This window comes from Triticum aestivum, chromosome 1A (genome assembly GCF_018294505.1).
Source record: "Triticum aestivum cultivar Chinese Spring chromosome 1A, IWGSC CS RefSeq v2.1, whole genome shotgun sequence".
Lineage (NCBI taxonomy): Eukaryota > Viridiplantae > Streptophyta > Magnoliopsida > Poales > Poaceae > Triticum > Triticum aestivum.
Window position 1 is genome coordinate 75,686,837 of NC_057794.1, and position 12,960 is coordinate 75,699,796.

General features: G+C 44.9%; 1 protein-coding gene across 2 annotated transcripts; it reads left to right on the top strand.

Moving 5' to 3' along the window:
- The first annotated feature begins 74 nt into the window (after nucleotides 1–74).
- On the top strand, nucleotides 75–7,572 carry LOC123190900 (membrane-bound O-acyltransferase gup1). 2 transcript variants are annotated; one of them, XR_006496621.1, is made up of 20 exons: nucleotides 75–396; nucleotides 493–548; nucleotides 637–818; nucleotides 912–960; nucleotides 1,640–1,743; nucleotides 1,841–1,905; nucleotides 2,529–2,599; nucleotides 3,046–3,105; nucleotides 3,532–3,645; nucleotides 4,078–4,202; nucleotides 4,290–4,341; nucleotides 5,204–5,266; nucleotides 5,479–5,588; nucleotides 5,904–5,996; nucleotides 6,095–6,176; nucleotides 6,274–6,375; nucleotides 6,542–6,619; nucleotides 6,783–6,858; nucleotides 6,953–7,002; nucleotides 7,077–7,572. XR_006496621.1 is itself a non-coding variant. In XM_044603629.1 (19 exons), the coding sequence occupies exons 1-19, from the start codon at nucleotides 252–254 to the stop codon at nucleotides 7,110–7,112; spliced, it is 1,611 nt and encodes a 536-aa protein (XP_044459564.1). In that variant the 5' UTR covers nucleotides 77–251; the 3' UTR covers nucleotides 7,113–7,504. The 2 variants fall into 2 exon arrangements, 1 of the variants encoding a protein (XP_044459564.1); XM_044603629.1 differs by lacking the exon at nucleotides 6,274–6,375 and having other exon boundaries at nucleotides 77–396; nucleotides 7,077–7,504.
- The last annotated feature ends 5,388 nt before the right edge of the window (nucleotides 7,573–12,960 follow it).

A 12,960-nucleotide genomic window follows, 5' to 3' on the forward strand; every position in this document is an offset into this window, starting at 1 on the left:
GAGGTGGGACTGAAAACGTAGGCCCGCAGAGTGCGTATTGCCGCCGTGAAAGCGGAGACTGGGAATACGCCTCTATAGCTTCAGTTCAGCGATGGCGGCTTGACGGGAGGTGGTTTTGGTCCCAAGTTTTTTAGATCCGACGGCGAGGCACAACCCCGCATCTCCCCCGCCGGCGACCATCAGGGCCGGCCAACCGCGCCGTCCCGCCCCGCGGCCCCATTCCGCCGTAGATCCTCGCCGCCCGCGCCTCTATGACCGTCCCCGGTTCGCCGGTTTCTCCCGGTGCAAGCAAGATGAGCAGCGTGCCGTGGAAGCGGCTGGAGCTCGCCGCGCTGTGCGCCTACGCGGTGGTGTTCTACAGCGCCATGGTCCAGAGGTCGCTTCGCCTCGCCCGCGGTACCAGCCATTCCCACCCCCCTCCGCCTACTCTTCCGTTGACACCATCTCAGTGCTGCCCGCCATCACATCGCATTCTTCTCTCTTGACGCGCAGATTACTCCGGGAAACTCTACGGCCTAAGAGCTGGATCAATCCCCGGCCGTCTGAACGTGTGTAAATTCGCGCCTTCACTCTTTCAGTTCACCTCAAGGATTAACAAGAGCCACCCGGTATGATTTCCTCGTGTGGATGTCGCAGGACTCGTCTGACGCGCAATGGAGAAACTTCCGTGGGAACTTACCTATTCTCACCGTTGTAATGGCTGCATTTCTGATCGTGGCGAAAGGGCTGCGATACGGCTGTAGCTTGAAGGGCAGAGGGGCCTCGTTGGTCTGGCTTATATTGTCCCTGATCTATCTATGCTACCTACATGGTGCTTGGTAGGCGACCGACCGATCCTAGTTTTATGCCCCTTCTCTCTCTCTCTCTCTCTTTTTTAAATAAACGTGCTAACTTGTTTACTTATGTGACAGTGTTGGCTTCATTCTTGTAATAGCAGGGGTTAATTACGCCATAGTCAAGGTCGGTGCTGACATTTTTTTATCAAAGCTATTGTTCTGACATTTTTTCAGTTGTCTAAATTTTTCTCGTCTGTTGTCTGTGTAAGCATATAAAGATACTTTTAGGAAACGAATAATGGAAGGACATGGTAGGCTAATTGGTTCACTAGCTGAAACTCTTGTTCTGAATCATCATCAGTTAAAAGCAACCATTTGTTTCTAGTGGCTCAAGTTCTTCTAGAAACTTTGTCTAGGCACAATACTTGTTTGGTTGGTCCGCTGATGTGTGCATTTAAGTGCAAGCCTGCTGTCTTTATTATTCATGTTCCATTCACGAATGCAAACCTGTTAACCATAACAATTACTCCATTTAAGAATCGAGTAGTTGACATAGTGAACATGGTGAAGAAAGCCAAGCTTACACCTGATCTGCTATGTGAGTCTACATCATCTACCAGCAAGTGGCACCATCAGTTGAACTCGATCATGTAGGCTGCAGTGACCAAATTGATTTCTTCTTTCTACAGGTATAGGTTTGGTTAATGGTTATTTGATGAATCTACTAATTGCTAAGCTAAGAGAATGGTCAAAACAAACAAAGAAACACCATTTATCATTTACTTTGTGAAGCATCAGCACATTTGGTCTCCTGATATGAATCAAATTAGCATCTGTTGTTGATCACAATCTTTTGTTTGTAGTTATTTGCTCGATATAAATATTGCACTGGCATCATATGGAGCTTCAACTTAGCTATGCTTACACTTAACCGGGTCTACGAAGGCTATTCATTCTCATTGTTCGGGTGAGATTTTTAATGTTGCTGTATTGCTTCTTGCACTTTCCCTTAGTAAGATTCCTTTTCATTTAGGTTCTGATGATATTTATGTTCATATAAATAGGCAACAACTGGCTTTCCTTGATAACTATCGGGGTACATTTCGATGGCACATATGCTTCAATTTTGGTACGATTTCCATGTCGTGTTTGTTACTTGGTTTGACTCTGATTGAAAAAGTGTTGACAAATTTTGCTGTTGATGCTTACTGTATGGAAATGTAGGGTTACTCTCACTTGAAATAGTAGTTAGGAGGTTTTGAAAGGCTTAAATTCTGAAGCGTTGTTTGTGTTGAATACTTGAATTGCAAAACTAGACTTATAAGCAGTTCATGTAGATCTCATCTAGAGACCATGAGTTATTACCACATGAACTGTGTTAAATTATATTTTTCAGTTGGTAGGAACAGATTCTTCAGATCTCAGAGTTTCGAACCGATGAGGCAGTAAACTTAAGCTATCGAATTACATGGCTACTTTCCTCCCCTGTATCAAGTCAATGAACACCGTTTCGTTATGGTTGCTTTTGTGGGATCAAGTGTCATAGAACTTGACTACCTCATATAGAAAACTGTCCTGCTGTGTAGGTTTGATCTGGCTATCACAACAGTTACTTCATATATATAGTTCATCATACTGTTTATGCATCATATTTTGTGCCTTTTGTGTTTCTTCTAATTTATCTGGATTGTTGACATATGCCGTTATCATCAAATTTGTTGTTTTGATGCCCTTCTCCATTTCATGTGACAGTTGTATTACGGATGATTAGCTTTGGATGTGATTACTGCTGGACACTTAGTTCGTCTCACTTTGATCACAAGGTACTATGTACCCTGATAACTTAGCTTTTTGTCCTATGTTATGCATATTAAGTTTTGTATCCATGAGATGCTTTAAAATACACAGATAGCTAGAAACAGGGTTTTTCTAATTTTCACACATTTATTAAGTAGTTTGGATTTGAAATCAAGCTAATCTCGTGAACACGTGGATGTACATCCAAATTCAGATGTGAATTCTAGTCCAAGAAGTATTTGTGGTGTTTTCAACTACTCAAATTCGAACTTAAATTGCCAACATTAACTCTCTAAAAAAAATTCGACTCAATTTACTTCTATGAAAATGACAAGAAAGATCCTTCATTTTGTTTTTGACCATACATTGGACATATTTATATCCCTGTCATACCATCATCTTCCATTTGCACAGCACAGTATCTTGTCTTGTCACATACTGGACTGTGCTGACATGAGTACTCTTGGTACAGAAACACATGCAGAAATGTGAAGTTTGTTATTCCGGCAAGACATGCTACTTTGCTTTGCAGGTACTTCATTATTCCAGTTTATTCGTACCAGTTAAGTTAGAATGTGTATTATCCAGGTGATGTGTAGTATGGCAGTGATAAAAGAGAGACCCACTGTTAGTTTAGATTGTACTTCTTGAGTTTGTCTACAGATTAGGTGTTGACCCATGGAAGAATGGAACTGGGAATTTTATTTAGAGATGTCGGTAATTTCCAAGCATAAATGAATGGTCGATGTCCTGTTGACCTGAGATTTACCTGTTATTTTCTATAGGCAGATGCATATAAAGCAGGTCTCAATATTACTATTCCCTTTTCTCCTTTTTGCACATCATGGCATTACGGAATTTCAAGCCTCGGTCAATATATTAAACATGTCTTTATCTCAGATTGAGTTAATATTCATTCTTTGTGTCTGGTGATAAGATATTACATTGTTCTTGGCAGGAGAAAGGACTCAGCGTTGACAAATACACATTCCTAACATATTTATGCTACCTAACATATGCTCCACTCTATATTGCTGGACCTGTTGTAAGCTACAACGCATTTGCAGCTCAGGTTAGTCTTTTATCCAGGTAGTTTTCTGTTGTAGCTGATTTGTCTTATTTAAATTTCGAAAGCTGAAAACAACAACTTGAATGATTTTTGGTTATGGATTATGATTTACGAAAGGATTTTTTCACATTACTTGATTCTTAGGCTACATAATCGAAACAATACATAAATAATTTGCAACATTCCGAATGAAACATCTATGAGTCTTAGTAGCTTGAAAAAGGAATGGTAGGTCTTCGGTTCATGTATGGCATCGACCATACATAACACTAACTGATTTCAATTTCAAATTGTACTTGGTGACTTTAAAAACTGTCTTGCAGTAGTCCATAGAAGATTTGATCTGTGTGTTCAAGCAGTGGCTTTACTCTTTGGTGCCACAGAGATCCCCCAGTTACATATTACTAACCGGTTGTTTATGTAGCGACCTTGCAGTTAGATGTACCTCAGAAAAATTATTCAGTTGGGCAGATATGTTGTTATGGACTAAGGTGGATCCTAAATTTCCTTCTAATCGAAGTCATGACACACTTTTTCCATTACAACGCGTTTGTAGTCAGGTACTTCTGTTTATACATTACGATAATCCTTTATTATGATTATCATGATACCCATTCTGAATTTTGAATTAAATACTCTGATGGCAGCCGATTATGGCGGCAGTTGGCACCGTTTGAGATCTTCATCATTAGTTATGGGGTAAGATTATACACATTGCAGTTGATATTCATCGGTAGTCACTTAGGGTGAGCGTGTGGCAGTTGATATTCTCACTTGTGCTTATTATTTCTGTTTCAAGCGAAATTCTTATTAATTAAGTGACCTGCATGTAAGTTTTCCATTTCCACTAAAAAGTAAAGAAGTTTCCATTTGCCACTAACCTGTGAATGTTCATGGCAGTGAGGCAAGTGTGATTTTTCTGGGCTCAAGCCCAGTTTTTCAACTTGCAGGCTCAGCCAGATGCCTGGAAAAGCCCAGCAAATTATAACAATAATTTAGATAATGTTTGTTAACTTTATTCAGAAAAAAAGATTTTTGGGTTTGGGCCTGCCTTTTTAGGCTTGTCATCCTTGACACGGCCTTGCTTTTCTAGGCTGGGCCTCTCTAGGCCCTTGCTGGAACCTGCATCAGAGCTTGAACGGGTGTAATCTGAACAGGTTTAGGGCGCGATCGGATCATCATTTCATGGACGATTACAGGCGTAAAACATCCAGGTCGAAAATTAATACGCACTTCTCGGAGTCAGCCGCTTGGTTGGTTGTCTAGATCCTTAAAAGGGGGCCTTTTTTGCCTTACACCTGGAAAAAGAATACACACCTCCCGCACTCCGTTTCCTTTCCACCCGGATTTTGCGGGTACCCAGTTTAATGCGGATGGAAGAGGTTACGGGTGGAAAATAAATACGGTGGAGAAACAATGAACCAAGCGCGGCCTTAACTGTAACAACATTGCATTTTCATAGGTTTTTGCATGGGTTGTGATGCACTAGACTACCACATTAGTCACTTCTACTATTTCTGTTGTCTCTTTTGTTAGCTAACACACTGGAGCTCCTATGCAGGTGTTGTTCTTTATGTGGTTAAAATTCTTCCTTATTTGGCGCTACTTCAGGTTCTGGTCACTGGTAATACAACATTGAAATTCTGTACTCAATATGCACCATCAGTTCGTTTTGCAGCACTGCATACTTCCTCTTGAAGTGATAACTCTCAGTTTGTTGTATTTTGTGCTAAACTGACTTCACTATGTCCTTTTTGCTGGACAAATGTTCTTGTTTGTGCTGAAATTCAAGTGAACCTAAACAGACAAGGATTTAACCTTAGCATTTTATTACAGGTAGGAGGAGTTGAGACACCTGAAAACATGCCTAGGTGCATAAATAATTGTCCTGACCTGGAGAGTTTCTGGAAAAGCTGGCATGCTTCCTTTAACAGATGGCTGGTCAGGTCTGTGTAGAAGTAGCCAGCTTAAGTATCATGGTACCATGCTAGCAAATTTTCCCGTCTAGTTTACTGTTATTCATAGCATCACTGCACTTTGATGTATATACATATTGTAATGGGATGGGATGTATATAATGATTAACAAATCTTTCCTACTACTTGAATAAAAAGTGCATGAAGTTCAGATATAGTTAATCCCATGGCCCATGCATGGAGCTCTAGAGTTGGTATATGTCTATACAGAGGTGCATTTGCAGTCAATACACAGGCATTGATTAATCCCAGAGTGTAAGTTTCATTATCCATCTCTTGTTGCAGGTACGTTTACATACCTCTTGGTGGGTCTCGAAGAAAACTAATTAGTGTCTGGATTGTATTCACATTCGTAGCAGTCTGGCATGACCTGGAATGGTACCTTTCAAACTATCTCCTTAAGTCTTGTAAACATCCAAGTTGCGAACAAACTTGTGTAACTTACATTGACCATTTGGTTGCTTTCTCTTAAACAGGAAACTTATTTCATGGGCATGGTTAACATGCTTATTTTTTGTCCCTGAAATAGTGATCAAGTCTTTTTCCAACAACTTCCAGGTAATCTCCGAAGGTTATTATTGGCCGCCCTTGCAGTTTATCTGCTTGTTATCAAGTTTCAGATTTTCTGAACCGCTTGCCTGGTGACTAAATTTAGGTTACTGTATTTGTTTGGAGAAAGTTGGACACTCTTTAAATCTGAAGTTAAGAAAGACATACAAATTGAATGTCCAAACAACAAAGCTAACATGATGTCTAGGTATCTGCAGTACCACAACAATGTGTGGTCTTGTTCCTTTTATGCTTGATGTTTCAAGTCTATATGTTTGTTCTCTCCTGCACGCATATATCTTTTAGCATTCTTTCTAGACGCTTCAATTTTTCATTGTTAGCAAGTAATACTTCCAAAATAACATTTCCTGCAGGCAAAAAGTACCCTTGGGCGGTTCATTCATCGTGAATTATGTGTAATTGCTGGTGCTGTGACAGTCAGCTCCCTTATGGTACTTCCGTCTTTATATTTGAGTGTTAATTAGTCATGATTTTCTGCACAATCTTGAGACATGGAGAGATTATGAGCTACACACTAGATTAGTCAGCTAGGAGTACTACTTACCTTCTTGGTTGTAAGCAAACTGCTGGTCCTGACATGTCCAATGCTTGTAGGTGGCAAACCTTGTTGGCTACGTTGTAGGGCCGTCAGGCATTAAGGTTCTGATGTCGCGGATGCTCCACAAGGATGGTGAGTTATATGTTCACATCCATTACTTGTAATACAGTTTCGTTGGTGAAATGTACACAAACTATGTAGCTAATACATGACTCCGTTTCTGCAGCCCTTCCTGCACTTGGCATCATATTCTCTACTTTCTATGTGGGCGTCAAGGTGATTATTTGCTAATAATTTCTTTTGAACCCACATAAATGGATCTTCTCATTGTTTGTTAATCTTATTTGCAGCTTATCTTCCATATACGGGACGCTAGAAAGACTTAACGGGTGACAAAACAACTATGCGGGTTTGACTGTGAACTCGGTGACATTGCAGGCATCGTGATAACATAGCAGGCTTCCACCACTGCTTTGTTGGCTTTGTTTGACACAAGCAAAAAGCTCATGTAGGCATTGATCTGGGATTCCTTTGTTGTAGGTTAGGGCCTAGTATGCCTGCTGGTGTTCTTTCCCTGCGTATGATCTTTTGAATTCGGTTGGCCTGGGGTGATATTGCGGAACGTATGCTTGTAACGACGATTCCCATTTTGTTGCTTCAATGCCTACGACCAGCAACTCGTCGTTTCTAGCTACTGTTTATATTCGCACCAATTCAGCGGAGTCACTTGGTTGTAACTTGGACTGAAGATGATAATGCAAAAAGGTTTGCAGCGGAATCCAGAGTTATGTAAAACTTGGCAGGTGAAATCGTTTGTAAAACTTGGATCAGCGTTTCCGTTTCAAATACCAGCCTGTTAGATTAGCCATCGTTTAAGTGTTGTCCAGCAAAGTGTCGTGTGTGAAGTGTTTTCATTCCAAATATGGCTAGTGTCTTTGATCGTTGTTGACAACTGCTGTAGTAATAAAGATGAGCTTTTGCCTTTTTCATTGACAAAAAAAGCCAAAAAGCCTCTAAATAGGTGCTTTTTGCTTAGGCTCTTTTTTGTTAAAGTGAGAAAGATGCAAAAGCAGAAGCAAAAACCCAAGCAAACAGGACCTTAAGCAAGAAATTGTAGAGGTTTTCCCGCAAAAAAAGAAAAGAAATTGTAGAGGTTGGAGAGCAAGCGGAAAACTCAAGTCTTGCAGGGAGCAACTAAAACCTACACGAACTTTGAGTACTATCTTTAATTACTAGTACAGGGAGTAGTGATCTAAACGTTTTTATATTTCTTTACCGGAGAAAAACCGGGTAGAAGAAAACATAAAGAACAAATAGGAGACTGATAAATGTTCAGGCATAAAGGGAGCCACCAGAGAACTATGGTGTATCTTACGACTGATATTTTCAAGGCAAACATAAAGGGAGCATTGTAAGTCAAACATAAAGGGGGCATTACAGACTTACAATAGTTCTCTGATGGCTTGACTTACAATAGCTTGTAATGTCAAATTAGAGAAATGTGGTAAAGTTGTCTGTAATTTTGAGGAAGATGATAACTAGCCTGACATATATATATATATTACATACATAGACATGACACAATAATACGTGGATCCGAAAACCTATTTGACACTAAGTACAAGCTCAAATTTATTCATATATGTTGTCTATATATATCATGGGGTACATTCATTCAGTAGGTACCAACCAGAACGGCGGTCGAACTGGCATCAGATAACCCTTGTGCCTGAAAGGCCGCTGCACCTGTTGAGTCCCGTTGCCGACGTCGATGACATGCAGAAAGTTCTCAGTAATGGCCATGTGATTCAGAAAATATATGCAGTTGCCTCGCAGACCACCACCACCAGTGTGATAAGCAGTGGAGCACGACGCCCCGAAACTGGAGATCCCAATCCTATCTCCACCAAGAGAGTAAGGAACGCTCTATCATCACCGATGCTGTCCACCTTGCGCCACGCCGGTTTCGAGAAGTCCATCCTGTAGACCGCATGCTCCGCTATCTTGTGCACGTTGTCGCCGTCGAAGAAGATGACGACGAGGAAGAGGTCGCCGCAGGATTCAACCAAGTAGGTCGCCGCCGTCGGCATGCTCAGCGGCAGATCGACCATGTCGACAGCTATGGCGTCGAGCTCCGGACTACCATCATCATCGTTGAAACGGATGAACCCGAGCTCGTCGCCGGTCATCTCGTAGTAAATCTTGCCGCCGACGGCCGCCATGCCATGGCACTTGGCCATGTTCTTGTCCCGGGGCACGTCGCCGTCGAGGAACACGGTGAGCTGGTAGCGGTAGCTGTCCCACCTGCTTGCCGCCCCGATGCTGCACGTCCACATCTTGCTGTCGTCGAGATCAAAGACCACGACGACGGCGCAGCCTGGCTTCGCGGTGGGACTGTTGGAGAGCAAGCACTTGCAGCGCAGCGGGAGCGCCTCCTCCAAGGGCGGCAGCCGGACCCTCTCGCCGTCCTGAGGGCGGAACAGGAACGTCTGCAGGGAGGCAGGGTCCAGCGCGAGCACCCAGCCCTGCGGGGTCTCGAAACACCGGTGGTCTCGCAGCACGCCGCCGGCTGCCGCGCTCGAGGCTTGGCTTGAGATGCTGTACTGCGTCTGCGAATCTTCGGCACGGGTTCCAAGATCGTGCACGAGCACCGGCAGCGGCAAGATCGCTGATGGTTCGCCTTCCATCTCCATCGATCGGCGAGAAAAGACTGACCGGATTTTCGTGAGAAGTGCTTCCGATCTACAGTAGGAGCTAGGATGCTCTCGCCTGATTGCGATGGCTTCTCCTTGATTCTCTGGGCGCGCTTATGTAGGCACGGGACTGCTAAATCGAATTGAGTACTGAGAGAGACTGCATTCTTCTCGGAATCGGTCTCTTCTCTCCTGCTCTGCTCTGCGGTGCGAGGCTAATGAGATTGGCAAACGCACAAACGAATTGGCAATCCGATACGAATTCGTACGCTGCAAAGCTCTGCCGCGTCCAGCTCGGTTGAGGATTGGGCGGCATGTCCAGGGGAGCACGGCGCCGGCGGGCAGACTGGCCCTGACACTTTTCTCGTCCACTAAAACCGCCGGCGGGCGGCGGACTGGACCACGAGGGATGGAGTGGGGCGGGGATGTGCTTGGGTCAAGACACTACTTTTTTTTAGAACCTCAATAAGTCCCGAAACGTTCGGAATTTAAGCATGCTATATAATCCGAACTTTTTTCATGACAACTTTGATCAAGGCGTTGTTGACAAACATGGCAATTTTCTGACAAAAAATCGACCTGAAACAAAGTTGTCATGTGTTAACAACTAAAGTTGCCACCTCTCAGCAAAGTTGCCATTAAAAAAGTTCAGGATGACATGCTTAAATTCCGAACGTTCGGGATTTATCTATTCCATTTTTAAAAACTGGTCAAAGACGCCACTCCCTCGGTCTCATGATGTAAGACATTTTTTCTTTTTCTTTTTTGAAACTTCAAGACACAAACAACGGACGAAGATTGGATTCGAATAGATCTATCAAAGACAACCACCGACCGAATCTTGCGAGATCCACCGAAGACACACCTTCACACACCCTGTGACGATGCTAGATGCATCATCAGAGAGGGGCTAGATAGGGAGAACATTATTTCATCTTCAGGGAGCCGTCACTGTCTTGTCTTTCTAAGCAGGACACAAACCCTACAAAGAAACATCTAAAAATGAAGGTCTTTCACTGGCAAAGACCAGGATCCATAGTGAGCCGCATGCCATGCCGAAGGGCAATGTTTCACCGAGACAGCTCTGCACTCTTCTGGGCCACACCACGACCAGCATCACAAATAGAGACAACCAGGACACTATGAGGCAACCAAACCTCAAACCTCATCGAAGGGCACCAAACTCCGAGAGCTCACCACCACCACGAGCCCCCAACAGAGAGGTAGACCAACAACACCAGAATGGCCAAGGCAAAGACCGCTGCAATAGATTAGATCCACCGCCACAACCAGACACCCCAAAACACCCACCATGCTTCAACCGAGACATCAAAACGACCAATAGCGGACCAATGACTCTAAGACAACGCCTCCAAGGAGGAAAGCGACATCGCAGATGTCGTCGTCATCCAATCTAAAGATAGATCTTAGGCTTTCGCCCAGAGCACACCAAGAGCGGTTGACGAAAGCTCACATGCCCGATGGTATCACCATCATCGCCGTCGACCAAGTCGGCATTAGGCTTTCGCTTGAAGCGTCACGATTGTGCCTCACCTCGACACACTATCCTTCGAGTCCGGCACATGAGCACAAGACTTTACCACCCTCCTGGCAGGCCATGATGAGCGTCCTCGCCATGTCCAAAAGGAGACCCTCTGCAAACGCAATCATTCACCTCGAGCACAAGAGTCAATGGAAGGTAGGATCGGTCCTGACCGCCGCACTGGTACGTCTATCACCCGCCAACCGCCACCCGCGCAAGCCCTTGCCCCTCCCCACCGTCGGAATATGTGGGTAGCACCCTATTGTCATCGACATGGACACCTAATCCCCCACCAGCGGCCAAAAATACATCCACCGCCACGAACCCAACCACGCCGTCCATAACCACCACCACCATCCAGTTACGGCCACGGTTAACGTTGGCTTAGCCGAGCCCGGGGTGGTCATATCCGGTGATAAATGCCCCCGGCGGCCAGCCCGTCCAGTTGCGGCCACAAACAACCGTTAGCTTAGCCGAGCTTGGGATGGATATATCTGGTGAGAAATGCACCCGACAACCAGATGTGTGGTCCCCAAGAGTGGGCGCCCGTACCTCGTGTGTCAGGCCGGAGCCCAACTACCAGCCCGCTCCCGCCTCACTTCCACGATCACCTGGCCACCATGCCGAGTCCATTCCCGGCAGCCGCCACCAGCCACGCACTCGAGGGATGTCCACTTCCACCTTGCGACTGCTGATGCAGTGCCTCGCCAACGTCGTCCCTGAATCCAGTTGAGTGGCGACGGCGGCGAGAAGAGGGAGGGCTGTGGCGGCGCTAGGGTTTCGCCCTCGAGTCACCAGGGAGGGCGTCACGGGGGTCCAGTATAGAACAAATTTTCATTTGATTCCCCTCATTCTATGGTATTGGCGTTGGTGAATCTCGGGTATGATCTTTCTCGAGACTTGCACACAATTCCCTCTTTTCCCAACGAATCCGCGTTTAGGGACGTTTCGTTGTAATTTTAGCCATGGTCTTTCTTAAGACTTCCACTAACACCATTTTTTTTTTTTTTTTTGCATTTGCACCCTTGCCGGGTGCGAGGAGATATGACCAGCCGTCTATTTTAAATTGACCCTATGTCATCCTACTAAGCAGTACGGTATAATTGTTTCAGGGCGACCCACCGATGAAAATTAGGCAGGAAAACCGATGCTAGTCCATAGTCCTCCACCAACGATCGCCCCGCCTCGGTGGCTTCGCTCCACGCCGTGCTCCCGCCGACCGCTGGTACGGTACCTCCGACGGCGTGCGATTGCCATGCGCGCCGCCACCGCCGTGCAATCGATCGGATGCACGCAGCACGGCCTGCCATGGGACACCAGGCGCTGCGCACTCCTACCCTGTTTTCTCCTGGCAGAAAGCCCCATGATGACCTAGATCTTTTCCGGCTCAGTTCCTTAATGCTTGATTAATGACCTCTGCCAATGCCAGCACCAAGAACATAGAGCATATGTCTTCAAAAGTGGAGAGGTGAGTGCAAGAGCTGAATCTAGAGTGGCAACAATGGAGCTAGGATGATCATGAGCTACAGGAAGCGATGCGTATGCAGTGGAAGCATCTAGTGTATGCACGTGTGATGTTCAATGAAAAGATCGCAATGTAATGTTTGTGTTTTGCGCAATGTGGAGATCAGCAATCTTGCTCCATTTTTCCTAAACTATTCAAGTTCCAAGAATTTCAATATTCTGTGGTCATGAAAGAAAGCAATCCCCGGAGCTCACAAGATCCAGTTTCTAAGGGAGCTTAGAGCATCTACGACCGGAGTTGCCTAATCCGGGCCCCTATACGTCCGCGGAGGGCACATCCGCCGACAGTTACCGGGCAAGCATCCAAAGTATGCGTCCACAACCGAATCCATCAAACCAAATCCTCAAATCCATACTAGTCTCATGCAACGTTAAACATGTGTAGTTCAACACATGTCATCGAACTATCAAAAATTGACATGTTCTACTAAGTTTATCCACGGGCGCCCTTGCCCTTGTTGTCTTCCATGCAGC